The 19,703-nt window shown below is 47.4% G+C and overlaps 11 protein-coding genes across 11 annotated transcripts; 5 read left to right on the forward strand and 6 right to left on the reverse strand.

Moving 5' to 3' along the window:
• Positions 1-215: 215 nt before the first annotated feature.
• Positions 216-1,975, reverse strand: LY89DRAFT_326182 (Bromodomain-containing protein). The gene is made up of 2 exons (XM_018206752.1): positions 1,736-1,975; positions 216-1,676 (listed from the first exon to the last, which is right to left on the reverse strand). Exons 1-2 carry the CDS (start codon positions 1,755-1,757, stop codon positions 505-507), a joined length of 1,194 nt encoding a protein of 397 aa, XP_018063136.1. The 5' UTR covers positions 1,758-1,975; the 3' UTR covers positions 216-504.
• Positions 1,976-2,510: 535 nt separating this feature from the next.
• LY89DRAFT_599093 (uncharacterized protein) lies at positions 2,511-2,853 on the forward strand (the record flags this gene model as incomplete). Its single annotated transcript, XM_018210071.1, has 3 exons — positions 2,511-2,649; positions 2,704-2,758; positions 2,808-2,853. 3 exons carry the CDS (start codon positions 2,511-2,513, stop codon positions 2,851-2,853), a joined length of 240 nt encoding a protein of 79 aa, XP_018063137.1.
• Positions 2,854-2,887: 34 nt separating this feature from the next.
• Positions 2,888-4,170, forward strand: LY89DRAFT_326242 (Rad1-domain-containing protein). The gene is made up of 2 exons (XM_018206753.1): positions 2,888-3,180; positions 3,225-4,170. The coding sequence occupies exons 1-2, from the start codon at positions 3,012-3,014 to the stop codon at positions 4,067-4,069; spliced, it is 1,014 nt and encodes a 337-aa protein (XP_018063138.1). The 5' UTR covers positions 2,888-3,011; the 3' UTR covers positions 4,070-4,170.
• On the reverse strand, positions 4,046-4,965 carry LY89DRAFT_690787 (uncharacterized protein). The gene has a single exon (XM_018216170.1). The coding sequence runs from the start codon at positions 4,755-4,757 to the stop codon at positions 4,272-4,274; it is 486 nt and encodes a 161-aa protein (XP_018063139.1). The 5' UTR covers positions 4,758-4,965; the 3' UTR covers positions 4,046-4,271.
• A 132-nt stretch (positions 4,966-5,097) lies between these two features.
• LY89DRAFT_690788 (uncharacterized protein) lies at positions 5,098-6,392 on the reverse strand (the record flags this gene model as incomplete). The annotated part of the gene is made up of 1 exon (XM_018216171.1): positions 5,098-6,392. A coding segment is annotated over exon 1 (656 nt), but the record flags the coding sequence as incomplete, so codon positions are not given.
• A 1,548-nt stretch (positions 6,393-7,940) lies between these two features.
• LY89DRAFT_741623 (uncharacterized protein) lies at positions 7,941-8,830 on the forward strand (the record flags this gene model as incomplete). Its single annotated transcript, XM_018220732.1, has 2 exons — positions 7,941-8,018; positions 8,144-8,830. 2 exons carry the CDS (start codon positions 7,941-7,943, stop codon positions 8,828-8,830), a joined length of 765 nt encoding a protein of 254 aa, XP_018063141.1.
• Positions 8,831-10,140: 1,310 nt separating this feature from the next.
• Positions 10,141-11,033, forward strand: LY89DRAFT_764135 (uncharacterized protein; the record flags this gene model as incomplete). The annotated part of the gene is made up of 2 exons (XM_018221627.1): positions 10,141-10,630; positions 10,681-11,033. 2 exons carry the CDS (start codon positions 10,141-10,143, stop codon positions 10,779-10,781), a joined length of 591 nt encoding a protein of 196 aa, XP_018063142.1. The 3' UTR covers positions 10,782-11,033.
• Positions 10,743-12,428, reverse strand: LY89DRAFT_629265 (uncharacterized protein). The gene is made up of 3 exons (XM_018211201.1): positions 12,368-12,428; positions 11,498-12,315; positions 10,743-11,446 (listed from the first exon to the last, which is right to left on the reverse strand). Exons 1-3 carry the CDS (start codon positions 12,402-12,404, stop codon positions 11,117-11,119), a joined length of 1,185 nt encoding a protein of 394 aa, XP_018063143.1. The 5' UTR covers positions 12,405-12,428; the 3' UTR covers positions 10,743-11,116.
• A 1,287-nt stretch (positions 12,429-13,715) lies between these two features.
• On the reverse strand, positions 13,716-14,243 carry LY89DRAFT_690790 (uncharacterized protein; the record flags this gene model as incomplete). The annotated part of the gene is made up of 2 exons (XM_018216172.1): positions 14,144-14,243; positions 13,716-14,081 (listed from the first exon to the last, which is right to left on the reverse strand). Coding segments are annotated over exons 1-2 (281 nt in total), but the record flags the coding sequence as incomplete, so codon positions are not given.
• A 577-nt stretch (positions 14,244-14,820) lies between these two features.
• Positions 14,821-16,627, reverse strand: LY89DRAFT_724797 (uncharacterized protein; the record flags this gene model as incomplete). The annotated part of the gene is made up of 6 exons (XM_018218931.1): positions 14,821-15,099; positions 15,190-15,268; positions 15,403-15,586; positions 15,719-16,171; positions 16,218-16,539; positions 16,598-16,627. 6 exons carry the CDS (start codon positions 16,625-16,627, stop codon positions 14,893-14,895), a joined length of 1,275 nt encoding a protein of 424 aa, XP_018063145.1. The 3' UTR covers positions 14,821-14,892.
• Positions 16,628-17,006: 379 nt separating this feature from the next.
• LY89DRAFT_676684 (amidase signature enzyme) lies at positions 17,007-19,454 on the forward strand (the record flags this gene model as incomplete). The annotated part of the gene is made up of 10 exons (XM_018213614.1): positions 17,007-17,120; positions 17,163-17,533; positions 17,744-18,003; positions 18,059-18,204; positions 18,394-18,537; positions 18,586-18,698; positions 18,760-18,927; positions 18,987-19,063; positions 19,110-19,190; positions 19,381-19,454. The coding sequence occupies 10 exons, from the start codon at positions 17,007-17,009 to the stop codon at positions 19,452-19,454; spliced, it is 1,548 nt and encodes a 515-aa protein (XP_018063146.1).
• Positions 19,455-19,703: the final 249 nt, after the last annotated feature.

Here is a 19,703-nt window from a genome sequence, read left to right on the forward strand (position 1 = left end):
TGTCGCGCTTCGTGGTGCAGAATCAAGGTTGGTGTGGGACTGGTGATGTCACGGCGATCCGCTCGGGTTACAGCCGCACGTGATGGGGATGATGCGTCCATTACCTTTAGGTTGGACGCTCCTTGACGTGAGTAATGGAGAGAAGAGGACGTATATAGATCATGGATGTGGCATGAATGGTCTTGGAGATCTACATCTTTGCAGGGACGGGTAATCGCAATAAGGTTCTGTAGCGGGCGATCAAGCCTTGCCGAGACGGTTGCAGCTTGAACCCAAGCAATTGTGCATCTTGGCAGGAAGCTCAAGTCAGCGATGGGCTGAACGAAAAACTCATATTTGCTCTCCACAGACTCATGAACCACTTTCACTTCACCTCCAACACCATGCCTAGGATATCTAAAAACGCCTACGAACCGAAGCGTCCCGTCGCGCCAACCATGCCTATCCCATAATTACAAGACCTTTGACAGTCAACATTCCTTCTCAATTGTTGCTTTCGGCCGCTTATCCCTCTAAGTGCGACCACTCGGGAATCGCCTTGATCTGCTGCCACATGTATTTCTCCAGTTTGTTCGCACATTTCGCGTACGGAGTAGTCTCATTGTTGTACTTGCGGCAGTTGTCAAAGATCAGCTTGGCATCACGAACGAAATCCTCAGGAATCTGGTAGTTATCCAGGTCGAGTTTGGCTTCCATGGTGCTGAGATCCATTGGTTCTTTGATGACTTCGTAGTAGTCAGCAACCTCCTCCCTATTGACAGGATGTTGGAATGGCCAGGCAGATGCGTGATTCTGCATGTCATTCAACAAATGAAGAAGCTGGTTGTAATTGGGGCCATGGCGAGGCTGTCTTGCCAACTCATCCATGTCCGATGACCAGCCAGAAGCTTTGATAGCAGGGATAGACATTGGGTCGATCTTGCAAACACCATTTGCCCACTCTTTCGGCGGAGCATGAACCTCGTGACTCTTGCTAAAAGCTCGAATCTTTGCATGCACCGCTTCCTTCTGCTTCAGTAACATGCGACCAGCCTGCAGGTATCGCACGCGAGGAAGCATGGAACATTGCATAATTGTTCCTCCCTCGTAATCCTTGATGTATCCCATCCACAAAGACCGTTCTAGGGTGATCTCCTTGGTGAAGCCTTGCTTTTTGAAGTAGCCGATGGCATAGTTGTCTGCGTATGTCAGGAAATGCATCACATCCGAGGTAGCCTTGACATAGTCTTTGAGATGGGACATGAGATGTGCGCCATAACCTTTGACCTGTTGGTCGGAGGATATAGCACAGAAGACAATCTCAGCGAATTTGCGGCCCTTGAATGGACGGTATGTGATCCCTCCCACGACTTCCAGTGGATGTTTGACAATTGCCATAGATAAATGGGTACGGTCATACACCAATCGAGCTATGTAGTCCTTCGGCATCTTGGGCAGCTGTTTTTGAAAGATATTCTTGAGTCCAGTAAGGATAATCAGACTCTCGCGCTTATTATCGTTGTTGACCACTCGAAACTCGATTTCGCCAGTGCGTTCTTCGATCACAGCTGGTTTCTCTGGAAACTGGACGACATGGCTCTTTTGCGGCGGTGGTTCGGGAGAATCGCTAGTTGAGCTTTTCAGCCTCTTACTGTCCGACGGTGTGCTCGGTTCTTCGGTCGCCTTGCGCTTGGCAGCTATTCTTAAGTTAGGACTATGCGATACATATGCCAAAGAGGGCAGAGCGGTGGCTTACGGTTCTCCTTCATTGGCCCCATCTTGCGATAGCTGGCGAAAGAATTTGTGTTCGAGTCCTGATCACTTTCCTCACTTCCAAGTTCGATTGTGTGATGTCTGCGCTTTCTCCAGGTTGGCGTCGGTGGTGCTTCGAATAAGGAGTCCTCGGAGGAGGAGGAGAAGGTAAGGTTGTGGGTGTCTAGACAGATACCCTTGTACCGCTTCTTGGGGATAGGCCAAGTCGTGCCAGGCTTCCTGGCTGAGCGTTTATGCCGCGGGGTGAATTTCTGTTTAATCAGTCGGTCTTCGTTGTAATCGACCTTGCGACGTCTCGTGGTGGGCGACGCTTCCCAGTAAAGGCTGTGGCCGTCAAGCTGGAGCCTCTTTGGAGTCTCCATGTTGGATTAGCTAATGTACAATATGATTGTGGCAAGAGAGAGAAAGGGAGAGAGCAGCATATTGCTGTTCATTGTAACAACTCACCTAAGAATACTTGCGGAAGCAGCTGCAAACTGCCACTGCGTCTGTCGATTGCGCCTTCTTCACAATGTTTCGTGAGCCGTTCGCAGATGGACGCGGTCGTCATGTCTTACTTGGGCCAGATTCCAGTCGGACTAGCGTTGAGCTTAAATCCTAGGTCGGTGATTGTATTCTCCGGCACCAAACCGCATTTGTCAGTGAAGCCAGAGTGTCGCGTCCTCAAGCTCTCGAGGAACATTAACAACGAGTCTTGCAAGAAATCTCAGATTTTCAATTCCCTCGATCCATCCTCTCGAAACGCCGAACTGAAGCTTATGGAGCCATCATTGCATCAAGTCTGGGAGAGTGCCTCTGGCAATCCCTTCGAACCTACAATCGGAAAAGGCAGCCAGTTCCTCGTCGGCTTCACCTTATTGACTGCTGGTCTTCTTCTCAGTGGACTTTTCGGCCTGAGTAAGTCATGGCAAAGAAGGCAGCAAAACAAGATCAATGCTGATCCAAGCATAGATCGATCGTTACTCAACATCCCATTGATTGGAATCCCAGCTTCGTTAACAATTGCGTAAGTCTGCCGTTGAAAGTATAGCTACTTGGTCCTGAATACGCTACAGCTTCGGTGCGGTCTATATGATTTGTGCGGTCGGTGTCTACGTGTAGATACCTCGATCCTCCTTCGACAATTTTCCTTCCTGCGCATAAAAGTGTACAATAGTTGGGCGATAGAAAAGCAAAGGACTTGATACCAAACCTCAAAATAGTGATCTTATTACCAGAATCTCCTACACGAACTCCACTTCTACCTCTACATCCTCAAAATGTCTACAGTTGGCGACGATAATGTTGTTCCAATCTTCAAAGCTGTTTCGAGTTCTGCGAGACAGCTCTTTCAATTACTGAATTGCATCCGCTTTGCAGCCAAGGTCCACGTTCAAATTAGCGCAGAAGGTTTACGATTTGCGGTGGAAGAATCGAGAGTCATGCAAGGTTGGTTTTGCTGTCGTCTATCTCGAGGCTTGCTAACGTCACAGGCATCGTATTCCTCGACAAAGCCCTCTTTACCACCTTTCACTGCGTTATCCCTGAAACCCTGGACGAGGAACCAGATGTTATTGATCTGCCAAACTTCCAAATCTCCCTTTCCGCCCTTCTCGAAACCCTACAAATCTTCGGTGCCGCAGATGTGACGAGTTCCCGATTCGCAAAGCCTGACAATGATGGATACAACAGCAACATTAGACCAGGCCGACAAAATGCATTCAGCAACCAAGCTCTTGGAATGGCTGGAATATGTCGATTATCGTATGCCGGAATTGGCTCACCATTCAGTATCATCCTAGAAGAGTCTGGAGTTACAACCACTTGCAATCTCAATACCTACGAGCCAGAAAATCCGCAAGAAATCCCTTTCCAACGAGATGCAATGCAAGTCAAGATTATCATGCAAGCGCGTTGGTTATTTGATGCCATTTCTGAGCTCTCCACCACTTCTCCAATGCGTCTCGACCTTATCGCGTTCCCAGAAGCTCCGTACCTCAGCTTATCAGCCGTTGGACCTCTAGGAAGCGCTAGCGTTGAGTTTGCAAAAGGCAGAGAGCTGTTGGAGACCTTTAGTGTGGCTGAGAAGTGGACTCAGAGTTACAAGTTCGAGATGATCAAAGCTGCTGCTGAAGCTATGAGACTAGCAAGCAAAGTCAGTGTCAGAGGAGATGAGCAAGGCGTTCTGAGCTTGCAGTTCATGGTGGAGGTTGAGGGTGGTGGTATTAGCTTTGTTGATTTCCGATTCGTTCCCTTTCTCCGCGAGGATGATGAAGACAACGAGGACGCAGAGGACGACGAAGATGAATATGAAAATGAGGATGATGAATTTGAATGATAGCTTGGCTTGCAGCTTCTTATAGGACTCAGACTTAGCAAATCATCAATCGCGTTCCTACTTCATGTTGTTCTTGGTGCTGTCTCATTCAAAAAAGCTTCGTAAGTGAGCAAAGTCTCAATCATCCTATGCATCACTATGAATCTCAGCATTTGAACTTGACACCAAGACTCACTCGCCTTTGCCAAATACAAGCCTATCCTCACTCCTTCACAACAACCTCATCAGCCTTCGGCTTCCAAACCCACGTAAAAGCATACGGCAACAACTCCTCCACACTGACCGTCACCAACTCCCCCCCTCCCCGCTCATCCTTCACAATAACCCTAATCCCCGCATGCATATCCCACATAATCTGCCTACACTTCCCACACGGACTAATAACGCCTCTCCCATCACTCAAAACCGCCACAACAACAACCAATTTCTCGTCGCTGGTCCCGGGACTAAAACTCGAGCCCACGCCCGCTTGAACAGCGTTACCGAACGCGATGATTTCAGCGCAGGGCCCGCCGGTGAAGTGCGTTGTGTTGATGCCGGTGAAGATCCGGCCGCTGGAGGAGAGGGCTGCCGAAGCGCAGGTGTGGTCTGTGGGCTTGCGGGTTGGGGAGAAGCGGGGAACGGAGTCGATTATTTTTGTTGCGGCGGTGATTAGGGCGGTTTGTTCGGGGGTGAGGGGGAGGGGCATTTTGGCGGTGTTGAAGTTTTAGTTTGATTAGGAGAAGGTTGGAGATAGCTTAGTTGAGGTGAGCTGTATGTTTGAGAGGGATTGTGTTGAAGCACAGTGCGTGGTAATTCGGTTGGAAGTCGGACACGACTTCAAGTAACAAGCCGCGATGAAACTCAAGCAGAAACTCAGTTGTTGTTTATTATCGTATTTTGTTTTTCACTCTCCTAATGTGCGCTTGCACTTTTATATACGCACATTGTAGCGTTCTTGAGTCACTCGGCAAACCCCCACTTTCGACACCTTCACAATGTTCACTATTAACTCTAACATTTATGGTTACATTCATTCATTCATTCATGAGGACTAGTCGTTCCATTCTTCAATATTGGATTCTTTCATATACCTCATTCAAATGTCTGGACTCTGAATCTGACTTTATCTACTGTTCGTCCCTAGAGAAAGTGTCTGATACCACCAACAACCTCTGTTACACATACCCCAAATCGTCGCTAAGAAGCCCATTCTATTCGAATGACTCTCTACCAATTGGTCTTTCACTCTCTCTTCTCAAATTTCCGGCGCTTCGAAGCTGGTTCCGCCTCCTCCTCCCCATCACTCTCATCAAACCAGGTGACTCCTTCTGGAAGTGGCTCGACGTCTAGATCGAGTCAGTGGCAAAGCCTGTAGTCAGAGCCCGACTTATCACTCACCAAAGTCCTCTTCCTCATCCAAGTCCTCATTCCGTTCCTCATCCAGTTCCTTATAGTCTACCATCTCCCACGCCTGCTTCTCCCTCGGCTTCTCGTCCTCTGCCTTTCCCCAGAAGATCAAGTGATTGAGACGATATCCTTCCTTCCACTCCTCCCTGATATCCTTACACTGATAGAACATCGATTGCCGGATTTTAACGACTGGTGGCTTATCCCTACTCTTCCCCTTGTCCGTGATCCCCTTACATTCATAAAACAACGACTGAGTCTTCCTATCCTGGACCATCTTCGGAGAATAGTACGAATGTCTCTTCGTCAACCAGTACTTCAACTCCTTGCTATTCTCCAGGAGAGGACGGAGATGCTTGAAAGCCACGGCTCGAGATTCGGCACAGCCACCGAGTGCAGCGTACGGAGATGCGGATCCGCAATTCTTTATGAGGGCGAAGATGTCTTCGTGATTGGCGCCGTTGGAGGGTTGGTGGACGGGGTAGAATGTCTTGTCGCGGGGAAAGTCCAGGATGTGTGAGGCAATTGCTCTGGTGAGGGCTCGGAGGAGTGGATCATCGTTTGCTGGTAGAAGTCCCTCCCAGACTTGGTGTCTGAGCTCCCATGGAAGTAGAGCGAATTGGTTGAAGGAAGAGGAAGTCATGGTGGAATGTGTGTGGATGTCTGAAGTCTCGTTCGTTGGTAGATGTGTTCGAAAGTTGCGACGAAAAAAGTTATGTGTGATGGATTACTGAGAGCAACTCCTGCTGTGAGGAGTCGTCCGAAGAATTTGTGCGCAAGTTGAGGTCGATTTAGTTGTGAGGGTTTGTGGACTCCTTCACAATAGCAAGGAAGTCGGATAAGTCAAGCGAGCTTTGCTGTTGCCTCAATGCGAGTAGCGGTGATTTTGAAGAGCTGCGAAACTTTTGCGCCGGATTTCGCTCTGCAAAACAAAAGATCCCTAGCAAGCTCGTTGCAATGTTCCTAGAATCGTCGTGAAAAATTGTTCAGATTTTCCAAGCTAGAAGTGATGCAGATTGGAAGTGTATGTATCTCGGCGTTTTTCATAAATTTATGTAGACAAGCGCACCGACTTCACACAAAGCTCGAGAATAATTCATATTATATTTTACCGCACATTTGGATTTCGACCGATCATAAACCTCGTGACACTCAAGCCCGCGTGCAGTCCAACGCAATATTAACCTTAAGCGAGGCCTAAAAGGGGCTGGGGCCTCAAGCCGAGGACGGGTGCTTCCATGATTTAATCATGGCAGTTCTAGACGACTTCGGGAGAGAAGAAACGTCGGGGTCCTTGACATGTGCATAAATGATCGAGCATACCACAATCTCCTGCCAGACCGTATTCCTGCACGATGTCTCTCGCGGCCTGTGTTTAGCTACCAAATTAAATTGTGTTCAGCCTCAACTTGAAAATTTGGCCGTCACGTCAGTTAATATCACCGATGTATTGGAGTGCGTACAACTCCCGTTGTCACCAACTGAGAAGTCTTCCACAGACGTAGAAAAGCTCTGATACAAATCAAAGTGACGTCGAGGACATCGTATAGCTTGGCAACGGATCCTCGCTTGTATCGACACCACAATCACAAAGTCTTAAATGTCATCCCAGAGACACACAGCTGAAACATTATACAACATACAATGGGGATATGTATTACAATCAAGTTTTCATATCGCTCTTCCGCGGTTTAAGGGGCTACAGAAGGGATCCCTGCCAAGCCTTTGAGCCAAGTTGTCTATCATAATTGCAAACGACCATCGTGCATCTTTTGCGTACGATGGAAATCCCATTTATTTGGATTAATGCAGCTGGTGTCTTGTGATTTTGCTGTTGTGAGACCAAAGAATAGTTTCCTCGGATTCTTGGCTGCTGAGATTCTGTTCTACTGTTTTGAGGTCCAGATCGTGAACATGATCTATATCCGGGTCTTCAAGTCTTGGTTGTAGATCGGTGGCTGGAGGAGGTATGCTAGGAGGGTATATGGAGGTCAATCAGGGGGTGACTTAGACTTGATGAAGGGCGCGAGAATTTTCAGCGGGAGGCTTGCTATTTTCCTTTCTTCCAAAAGTATCGAATCAACAATTAATTACTTCGAATTATAGGCTTTGATGCATACTCTTCTTCATCAGAAGATCCGAATTGCAATTTTACATGGTCCACCCATTAACGCCCCTTTTCCCAAAACTGTATCCGTGACAGATTACTGCGCAGTAATTAGCGGAGAGCCTGCGCATATGATCAAAGAAGTAGAAGAAATCCGCATGGACGTGGACAGTTGTCCTACTCTTATTTGGGTTAGCAATGATGAGTTTCTTGGGCCCCAGCCAGAAAAGGGGTAGTCGGATATTAAGCGAGCTCACCTATCTGCCCACATTACTAATTTCCCAACTTCATTCTTTCCATTCTTGTTACCTTCCCCGATACAAATACGATACTTAATCATCGTAAACTTCTCACGTATTCGAGAAAATCGTAAAAATGGCGGAACCTACGATTGACTCATCAAGCACTTTCCATTGCTTTCCTCAGCTTCCAGTAGAGCTGCGACTACCCATCGTAAGCAACTAATCCCTTCTTTCTATATTCCCTGTTTCTATCGACTTTAGTCTATCGCGTCCCCAAATAACTTTCACAATCTTTCGATTTCCACTTCCAGAAAAGGTGGTACTAACTTGCTGTAGTGGGAGCTAGCTCGAGATGCTCTTCCAGGTCGTGTCATCGAGCTTATCGAAGAGCTCGTAACCTTTGATGGCTTTGAGGGCAGGTGGTTAAACGACATGGATGCTGAGCGATTCGTCATAAGCAGAAGCGGAGAAGAGGGTTGTCGAAGCACACCGGAACAAACATTTTTCACGGTCAGAGATAGTTCTGTAAGCCTGCTATCCGTAAGCCGCGAATCTCGGCACTGTACTCTGAATAATTATTACAACTTGTTCAGAGATGGAGTGAATGGCAGTGTACCATCTGTTCCATTCGACTTCGATAAAGATGTGCTTTACTTGAGGGCGGCCTCTCATTGCACTTCGCACTTTCTGGTGAATGAACCGAAATTGTTGGCGGGGAACGTTAAATTCTTAGCATCAATTTTTGTAATGCCAAGTTTGATGGACACTTTATGTCTGCAGAACGTGGGAGAGTTAGGAAGTGTAGAGACCATCTTCATTTTAATGGAGGCGGCGTGGGAAGGCGACTTGGCGATATACAAACAGTATTGGACTGATTTACTCCCTCAATACCACTTGTCTCCGATCAAAGACAGCGACGGTCTCGCTAGTCTGATACGAGACCCGGATTGGAAGATTGATCACCAAAAGTGTTGGAGAAGCGAAGACACCTCTGAGAGCTGCAAGCGTGCTACTAGCAGATGAATTGGAGCATGTGCCTCGACACTTGTTGCGAAGAAACTTGGCGGAATGAATACTTCCTTCACAAGACTTCTAGATATGCATGCGATTTGGACAACGCTGCATTTTCAGCACTCAACTTCGACAGTGTACATGTCGTTTTACGCAATGAGATTCATTAAACCCAGATGAACATCGCATGAGTAGGAGCTGTAAAGGACCGAACAGAAAACGGCAATCTCTATAACATTTTAATAATTTTAACGGAGAGACAATTCTATTAGGATGAGGCAAATCACTTCTCGTCCTCTCAACAATGTAATTTACCCGCTATTCCAACATACAACTTTGAAATACCTACCTGCACAAATCGTGAAGTACAAAAATTTGACAAGGCATTGATCTGATCCTTCCCGTCGCCTCAGTCTCGCTAAATCCCATTTGGTAAGCCGTTCGCTGGTAACTGCTAAAAGGGGTTAAGCAATCAGCCTTACGTCAAAGGCTAGGTAACTTAGCCCTATGCCATCTCCCCCAGATTTCAGCCTCTCGTTTCACTGCCAAGGAGCTATCAACCAGTGATGATGACAAGTTTCGACTAGGATATGAAAATAGCATTTGAGCAAGGGGAGAATGGAGACACCACGTCAGTGGCTATCGAGCTATGGATCATGGCAGCTGCAGGAACCTATGCCATTGGACAGGATGAAAGGCTTCTCGGTTGAAAACTGAGCCTCCAGAGGTCCAGAAGGGGATATCAACTTCATCGTGTCATTTCGTTCTTGACCATAGAAGCCAAGCAGAGAACAGATAATTTCAGGACGGTCATCTCTACAGGAGAAAGTATTTTGATGCGAGACTTTTCCTTGATTGATCTACATAACCGGGAAGATCAAGAATCTGCATGGAAGCAACATCACAATTCTGTCGATCTTCGCCCTAGCCTTTCCAAAAACAGCTTCCCAGCGGGGCGACCCAGCGTCTCCTTCAGCCGCAGGGGCAAACTCGAACTAGTCGCCTGTCACACCCCGAGCCACTTAAGCTTATGTTCTTGGCCTCGCATCTAATGCACTTATCGGGTTCGCGCATGCGTCTATACGCCGTTCATGATGGGCATCAATCCGAAAGAGTTTCACGTAAACTAACTTCGAGAAGCGGCGGGCCGGCCTATGATCTCACAGCCCAGGAAAGCTTCTGGAGCTCAGAATCAAGCTGTTAACCTTCGGACTGATGATAAAAGCTCTCCCTCCCAGCTTTGAACTTCCAAATCCTGCCCTTCATCGTATCTTCTCTTCTCCTACATCCCATTAACCAGAACCAATCAACCAACCGCCAAAATGCACTACACAACCCTCCTCGCTCCCCTCCTCCTCGCCGCCCCCGTCCTCGGCCAAGGCTTCACCTGCAACAACGGCGAAATATTCGACAACTACTGCTGCGAAGGCGGTTCCTTCATCGGTCCCGTTATCTCCTCCTTCTCCTCCTCCCTCTCTTCCGCAGGTTCTTCTCGCTCCTCCTCCCTCTCCGACGCAGCCTCTTCCCGCTCCTCCTCTCTCGGCGCAGCTGCCTCGTCCCGGGAATCCGCTCAAAGCTCCATTCAGGCTAGCGAAAGTAGTCGGTTCTCCAACTCCGGAATCCAGACCGCGACCACAGATATGGCAGCTGCTATTACAGCGAGGGCGGTGTTGAAGAGGGCTATTACGACGGAGGTCTCGTCGGGGTTGACTTGTGTGGGGGATTCTGTCTCGATGGACACGGAGAATGTGCAGTCGGGGAGTAGTAGTGATGGTACGACGTCGACGTCGACTGGGACTGGTGCTGGTGCTGGTAAGTGTTCTTCTGTAATGGGGCGGGGATTTTGAACTGACTTATTGTAGCGACTACAACTTCGAGTTCATCGGCTGGTGCGGCGTTCATGACGCAGGCTCCGATGTTGGCTGTGGGTGCTGCTGCTGCGTTTGCGTATGGTGCTATGTAATTTAGGCGACTTATCTGGAGATATCTGGCGTTGGGATAGAATCCTGTTATGGAGAGTTGAGGCCTGTATATTAGATATTGTAATGAAAGATCGAAGTTTGAAGAGAAAACATCTACAAATGGAATCCTCCATCAATAGTACCCTATAATTCTAGCTCAATAGTCCTGAAAGGAAGCCCAGCCTTTGTAAATGCATCGAATCGATTTTGTTCTCTTAGCTACCCTGGTAAAAAGATTCGTAATGCATCGCTGATAAATCTCGCAACGTGGGTATAAGAATAAAACCTCAAAAACTGAAAATTCCATCCGCACACTGTATTCCTGCCGTAGTCATATTCATCCCTGTAACAACTCCTTGATTTTCATGTGTTCATGCATTTCATACTTCGTAGGCCTCGCTTCAACACCTTGATATCTGATCGGATCTTGTCCTTCCTTACGCTTCAGTGTGAAACGAGTCATATATCTCTCGGCGTCGAGAACTTCTTCGCTGGTAATGATATAGAGGCCATCATATCGATAGCCCATTTTGGGAGCGTAATCCGAACCTTTCTTTGCTGCTCGAATGACTCGAATTGGTTGTTGCAGGGCAAATGCTTCTTGCATCATCTTTGTGTATCTGGTCGGGATCGCGGTTTGACTTTCGGTGCCGCAATACTCCAAAATCTGATAGGCTTTCGTCAGAACAATCAGATGAAGATAGAAACATTAACATACCTCGCCGCTGTCTTGATCGGCATAATAATTAGACGAAACGACAATCGCATATGCGCCCTTGTCTGTCTCTCCATGTATACCAGCTTCCAACGACCCATGCGCACCATCCCTCCACAAACATCTCCGATCCGGCCACCACTGCCCATTAATCAACCCATTATCTCCAACCTCATTCGCACCCCTCTTCTCATACCCCTTCCTCAACATCTTCGAAGTCCTCACAGCGCCAGAACTATGCGTATTCCGTCGAACCACAATCCCCGTCAGTAAATCCCCATCCACATCCCCCTTCCACCACTTCCCATACAACGCCCTAGCATCAGCCCTCACATCCCACGGAAACAACCCATCATACTCTCCCCCAAATATCACCCTCAATCCCCTTTCTTCCAGCACCCTCGAGCTCTTGACCGCGAGCAGAGTCACACCGGGAAAGAACTCCATCTTGTGTATCTGATCCCTTACATTCGACACGGAGATCCTCTCCATACTAAAGTCCCCACGCGCTCGTGCGTCGATACAGTATCGTATCAGTTGCTTGATGGATCCCACCTCCGACCAATTTCCTGGGTCGTGGTCCCCTTTCTCTGATATCGCTGTGTACCACTCGGGAATCGGGGTTCGAGTATCGATGACTCGGCTCTCGATGACGATCGAGCTGCTCTTTTGCCATTTCCTTGGCTTCGGCGCGTAGTGCGCGTTGGGGTTTGCGGGTGGGGAATTGTTCGTGGGAGGTAGTGGAACGGTCGTGGTTGAGGAGGAGTCTGGCGGGAAGGCGGATGGTCCCGGTCCCGCGGCGGGAGGGTCGGGAGTGGGGGCTATTCGGAGAGTCAGTTCCTGCAGATTGTCTTTCAAGTTGTGAGACAGTACCTCTTTTTCGTTTCTTTCCTTTGAGACCTGCATACATGATGCACGGTGGTGGATGATGAAATGGTGAGGGATGAAGGTTATCGCGCGGGGTACTGTAATGGTGGGGTTTGCAGCGGAAATTGGTGGGGTCGAAACGTTAATGGGAGTGAAAGATGCAATAACAAGCCCTGCCTAGAATTCGTCTTAAGTGAATTTCTCCAATTGTGAATCGATCAAATCGCAAATTCAGAGAGAGTGAACGGAATAGGTGAAGTTTGTAATTTCAAAGATCATTGTTCGTCTTAGTGAGTGTCACGGTTGCCAGCAAAATGTGCGACACAAATATTGAAACCATAAGGTGATGCTTGCCCATTCCATGAACAAGACACATTTCACAAAGAAATAATGTTTCATCAACTTTTCATTTCACATGGCGGGCGTTTTTGAATTGAGATGTCCGTAGGCAAGCTCATTGAAGTCCATTGCCTACGGCTCTTGGCTATTGTAGCTTCAAGCCAGCGGACTGAATCAGCAGGCATGATTAGACGCGGACTGACTTGAAGCAATATCTAACAACTTCTTCCATCTCCCTTCTATGGTAAATCGCCCGTGAACCGATACCTTGTATCAACGTCAACATATTAGTGAGTACCAATTGAAATTGCCTCTATTTTGCTTACCGTGGCCAGGCCATACCCTTACCTGACCGGAAGGTTATAAATATAATTAGCTGGTTCTTCATGTCCATACAACACCTCTGATATCAAGGCTATCATGAGAATTTCTGGACAGGATCGTATTTACATCACGCCCTACACTCCGTCGTCTGTGTTTTGTCTCAAGAGCGATTCTACCAAGCGCCCAAATAGTCCTTTTCTACACTGTGCATCTGGAGCTTAACTTGACAAACTTTGCAATTCTCATTTCATTTTCCAATCATACAACAGTAAAAACCTAGGTTAGGCGCAATGAATATCATGGTATCAGGTACCAAGGCCGGATGGGCAACTTTGGACACTCAATAACATGTCAAGGTTAATCGAACGAGAATCCTAACAAAGGTTTTCATATTAAATCTAAGGAAGAAAATGATAACATACAATTTTTCGATACTTTGCATTACAACAAACGCGTCTACTCTTGTGGCAAAGAATTTCTCGATTTCGACGACAATGCGGAACAATCTTTTCATAAATCACTAAGTAACTTTCTTATCTTCTTAAACTTATATTGTGACGATAGCGGACGCGAGCGTTTTTATATGAACTAATTGATTCGACAAAATTAAACGTTTTCAAAAATTTATCTTGAATTAAATTTAATCTATAAACTCGAAAAAAAATGCTTCAAGGCTACATAGCCATTGCCACCCAACCCAAAACCTCCAATGATACAATATTCCGATCTTGCTGGTGTCGCTGACAGTGATAAGCTCGACGTACTGAAAAAGAACTACTGTTGCTTGAAAGTTCTCAAAGACCAAACGCTGGGTCACAACCAGTACCACAATAAAAACTATTTACATCTCCAAAACCAGACATACAACGCTGTATTATATCGTTTGAGCCGAACATAGTGGTCCGCTAACTTCACACAACCGTCCCCGGTTCTGTGGTGATGGTTCCCGACTGTAGACTTGTAGTGTAGTAGACATTGTTGATGCAGCTCGAAACTTTCGTCCTGGAGATTCTGTTGAGCCCTGACGTTGCCATAACCAAGCAATAGCTTTCCAGTGCTAGATTTGCACATGACATCAGCATAACAGAAGCGAGAGCCGTGGATTGGGAGTTCACTCACACGAAAGATGCTCTGTCATTCTCTCCGTACGCTTTCCTACGTCTAGATAGAGCCTCCTCAAACATTGCTGCTGCATCATCTAATCGATATTCGAGCCAGTAAGCAAAAGCGAGGTTGAAAACAGGCATTGAGACGTCGTTGTCCTCTGAGTCCCCAAGAGCCTTCAAAGCAGCTATTGATTTCTTGAAACAATCTTCCGCTTCTTCTGCTCTGTCGTTTTGAAGGAAAGCGCATCCGACTTCATTCCAGGCAACACCAAGACTCTTGTCGTTCCCTCTAGGCTCGTCGCCGAATTCCTCACGCAGCATCTGTATAAACGTGTGATAGCTAAAAAGAGCTAGCTCTGGCTGATTTGTGTGCAAGGCAAGCTCGCCCCGGTGGTGGTGAAATCTCCGCAACAAATTGTCAAATTAGTCATAGAGCTCAACTTGATGCTGGCCAGTCGGCGATTCTATCTTTTCAAGGTTTTTACATATCGACTGAGCCATGTCCAAGAATGGAACCGTGTCTGAGAAATTCGAGGAGAGGATGCTGAATCTGTGTAGGATAAGTCAGAAACAGTTTTGAACTTGACAATGTAGCATAGCAGTACCTTGCGAGATCGAGTAAGAACTTTGGGGCTCAATGCTAGCTTTGGAAAGCTTTGTCGGGGGGCGAAATCGATCAAAGAACTTCCTCATTCTCTGAACGTGACGATGGAGTTCATTGCACAGCGCCCATCTCGACTGCTTATTGCCGAAGCCAAAATCCTAGTAGGGCCATGCAGCCGATAGCTGGCATAGCGTAAAGCCAAACGCCCGGTTTAACTGCTCGTCCGTTACAGAAGCCCGAGCTGCGTCTTGAATAAGTCTATGCATGAAGATCTTCTTCTCATTTCTGTCTCTGGTGATGAGCGAAGATGTTAGGAGCTCGGTTCTGGCGTCTTGGTACTCCATCTCGTCTCTTGGGTAGCCTTCCTATCGATAAATAGTATTAGCTGCTCCCGGAATATACTCAGGTATCCCATCTAGATCGAGAAGAGAAAGAACGCTAAGCAGAAAGCTAACTTTTTCTTCCAAATCCTGGAGTGCCCAAACTGTTGCGGTGGTATGATTATAGTTCGAGCGGTTTCTCCCTGAGTTCAAGCTATAGTTGAAGAGCTGACGATGAGTGCTTTCTTTATCATATTGCTTTTCAAATTCAGCGAAGCTAATTTCGTTGCACGTAATAAAACCAGCCAGTTGGTTGATTGCTAGAGGGAGACCACCGAGCATTCTTACAGTAGCCTTTCCGGACTCGTGCTCTTGAGTTCCTTTTCGCGATGTGTCAGCTTCAAGAGGTACTCCATTGCCTCGTCTTCGTCGGACGAGGGCAGCGTAATGTCTGACTGTAGGCCCTCCCCGGCATATGTATGGGTTTTGAAAATTGGATCACGACTTGTTATAAGCACTGAAGCAGGTGATCCTGTCGGCAATTAGTCATCCAGAATATCTGCGTCATCAACGTTGTCGAATATAAGTAGACACGAAGCTTCATCGGCCTTGCGATAGCCATGCTCAAGCTGTTTATATGATTTCAAGGGGTGACTCAGCCAACCGAGAACGAGTTCTCGTGTTAGAACTTGATCCCTAGCTTCCATACTATTTTCATCAGCCACTAAGCCCAGGCTGAAGGCTATTTGGGTGAAGTCATGCGCAATTTTGGACGATTCGTCGGCATGCACCCAAAAGATCGCGTCAAAATATTTTGTGTGTCGGTGAGCAAATTGAGAAGCCAACTGTGTCTTGCCGATTCCCCCTGGTCCACAAATCACAACAGTCTTCAAGTTGCTGAGGTCAACATCTGGGTTCTCGCCCACAAGATACGAAGTGGGTGCAAGGGCCTTGTCCAAAGCCTCAAGGATAGCTTTCCTACCAAAGAACGGCCCGTGATTTTTGCTCAAAGGCATTATGTGGCATGGAAGTGGATTATTATTCTTCTTGACAGAGAAATCTGCGAGAGACAGGGTAATATCGAAAATGGACACCGTCGAGTCATTGTGCGCAAAATCTAGGAGATGGTTAGTGCTTGATGCGTAATATCCATCGAGATTTACCTTGTGAATTTAAGCCGTGAGTTTGACGTGGTATTGACTGAGCACGGGCAGGCATTGCTTCCTGGACTTGAAAAGCGGGCTTATCAACTATTAAATGGTCAATTAGGGACACATCAAAACTATGACCTAGTCGGCTCTTGCCTTGTCTTGTTTCCTTCTCGATCATGTCGCGGGTCTGCTGGGCAATGTGGCGAACGAACTCCGTCACTACTACCATCTTGTGGCTATTGGACTTGATACAACAGATATGGTCGTGGTCAGCCCTCACACCACATTGTCGCTGAGACTTTGTGTTCGTCTTGACAAGACTCCAATCCATGAGCTACATCTCAAATTGTAAGTCATATTGACTCATGATTGACTGCTCGAAAAATACTGACCACGGTCTTCGATCCAAAGCCCCCAACCATCTTCGTTTCGTCGGTCTCGTACAGAGAAAGTAAGGGTACTAGATCGAAGATGCGCTCAAAATTACGGCAATCTCGCGCTAGGTTCGATGCGACGTCTTGCGAGATGTAGCGCAACCACAATAAATTACAGTAGCCGCGATCGGCCCGCTCATGAGCGCTTCGTTTTGTTAATAGATCGCTTTTAGACAAGCGGCAGTACGCGGAACACGCTAGTTAATGGGATATTAGCAGATTCTCAGAGCTAGATTTGCTTCCTTTTAGATAGACAATTCAACTACAAGAACCTCCCACGACTCTACGAACCTTGACTTTTCTCTTTCTATCCCGCCCATAAATTTGAATCAAGACCACAGTCAGACCTGCATCGCACAATTTGGCGATGACTCTTCGTGTTAATGATGGGTTCAGGATCCTTCCACAGAGTGGTCATACTTTGTGTCTAGGCGACAGGCGCTACCCTGTTCGATCTACCCCAGAGGCAAGCCTGCTCCGTGTAGTTGATCTGGACCGCGGCATACTGACTTTCACCACTTAGGACGCAAGCTTCCAAGCATATAACGGCCCTGCTCTGGCTACGGTTTTCGTGCATGACGAGGACAAGAGGATAATAACTGAGCAGTGGATCAAGCGTCAGATCACCGACTATCAGATTGCAGATGACGTCTTTCACAATGCGTTCCTGGCAGGCATTATTGTAGTAGGAGACTCGGAACTCGACGCCGGTGCTCAGGCGTTTCTTAAGGGGGCGGGGATGCAATGGCTCCACGTTATGGCTTCTTCTACGACTGGATACAAGCTTCAACCAGGTCCATATGCGTTACTGGACGATCATTTACGAAATGTGTATAGAGCATACAGAGACACGAGCGGCGCCTTCTTCTGCACTCTCGAACGCTCTGGCGATGGGTACGATTCACTAATCTCTATCATTGCTGTGCTAACCTATACCGAGTTATCAAACGCCTAACATGATTGATGGCGATGGAGAAACATCCTTGATCGTTGCAGTACCTTCCAGACTCCATTCTAAGCGCTCCTCTGAGCTTCCCATGGCGGGCTTACGGATCGCAGTCAAAGATAACTTCGATCTGAAGGGTGTCAAACATCGCTTACCAGCCGACCGTTTCATGAAATCTATCCTGCCAAACAGGAGACTGCTCCGTGTATCCAGCGTCTGGTTGATCTTGGCGCTTTACTCGTTGCTAAAACCAAGCTCACGTCTTTCGCGACCTGGGAGGAACCAGTTGAGAGCATTGACTGGCCAGCGCCGTGGAACCCTCGAGCTGATGGATTCCTTTCCGCTGGTGGCAGCAGCAATGGAAGCGGAGCTGCTATAAGCACATATGACTGGCTTGATATTGCTATTGGGTCCGACAGTAAGAGCTCACATGAGGTCTTTCAAGCTACATACTTACTCTGAGACTTCAATAGCCACAGGCAGTGTCATGAGACCTGCACTCTGGAACGGCTGCTTTGCCATGCGTCCTAGCCACGGTGTTCTCTCCACCGAGGGTTTCTTCTCGTGCATTAAGTACCAGTGGCAAACTCCATCCGCTGTCTGGACCGACACAGAACAGGTATCTTGATACACCTGCTTTCTTGGGAAGAGACTTCGCTGCGGCCTGGTACGGCTCAACACTAACCACACCAGCATCCACGGCAAGTCTTCCAGGGTCAATTGTACTCAAATCCTCTGACACACATATCAGAAATCCGTCTCATCTATTATATGGCCGACAGACTATTAGAATATGATGGGTATCCAGCAATGCGACTTGGCCTTGAAGTTTGTACATGACATGGAGTTTCATTTGAATTTGAAGCACAAGCAGGTATCGTTCAAAGGGAAGTGGGAGCTTGAGCCACCGATTGAGGCCGAGGGCAAATCTTTGGATGCATACATGCTTGACGTGAGCCACTTGTATTACTCGCCGCTCCCAAATACTAAATATTCACAGGCGACCGAAGATATGTGGTATGACGACTACCATGCTTTCGATGACTTCCGCGAGAGATACTACAGCAAATACCAGAAGCCGCCATATGTCTCCCCACCAACACACAAAGCCTGGTAATACCCCAACTTGTGCTATTACAATACGGTGAGATAGTCAGACTGACTCATGTTAAAGGGAAAGTTGCAAGCCTATCACTAAATCGCAGCGCGATGAGGCTGTCAGAAGATTGGGCATCTTTCGTACTTGGTTTCGCAAAAGCATCATTAATGCCGAGTATGACAACGCAATGGTAGTCCTTCCCATTGAGAATGTGTATCCAAGGTATCGAGATGAGCCCCACAAGTAAGCAGTTCTATATATCGTCAAACTACCGATCGCACCCAGCCTAACAATAAATGAAGCTTTCAACGACCCCCTGTTGGCGTTCACAACGTTCTTCTAGCCTCCTTAAATGGGGCACCTGAGCTCGTCGTTCCAGGTAATGTCTACCTCTAATATGGAAGCTTGTTCTAATGCTACAAAAGTTGGGCATGTGCCTTATTATTCAAAGATCACGCAGAGGGAAGAGCAGCTCCCCTATGTCGTTGGACTCATGACACTTCCAGGTATGTACCGCGGACCTAAAAATGCTCATTTTAACTGGCAATTAGGGAATGATATCCGACTCCTGAACACAGCTCTCGCCTGTCTCAAGGAAGCAGGAAGACCAACTGCTGTGAAGACGGGAACCACAATGTTTCATATCTCGAGAGTGAAGGGATCGCTTTAACGGATCATATGCTGAGTGTCGAGCAGTCAAAGGCCGCATACTGAAGAAGGCTCAATTCTTGGTAGGGATTGTGTTACTCCTCGCTCGTATAGACTTTTAAATACTTAGCGAGGCCATTGACTGCTCTCCCGTTTGTATTGTGAACAGGCGAGAGTTTACGCCCAGTCGAAGGGAACTGGCCTGTGATAATAAATTTTTACGCAGCATCCGCCAAGATTGCAGTTTCGATGCAATGCCTGACACATATCTCTGCGTGGTCGGCCACGTCCGCATGTAAATTCTCCAATCCGCATCCGATACTAGCGGACAGCTTCTGGTATCTCACCGGTCACCTATCACGTGTATTGAC

This window comes from Mollisia scopiformis, assembly GCF_001500285.1.
Source record: "Mollisia scopiformis unplaced genomic scaffold LY89scaffold_31, whole genome shotgun sequence".
Taxonomy (NCBI): Eukaryota; Fungi; Ascomycota; class Leotiomycetes; order Helotiales; family Mollisiaceae; genus Mollisia; species Mollisia scopiformis.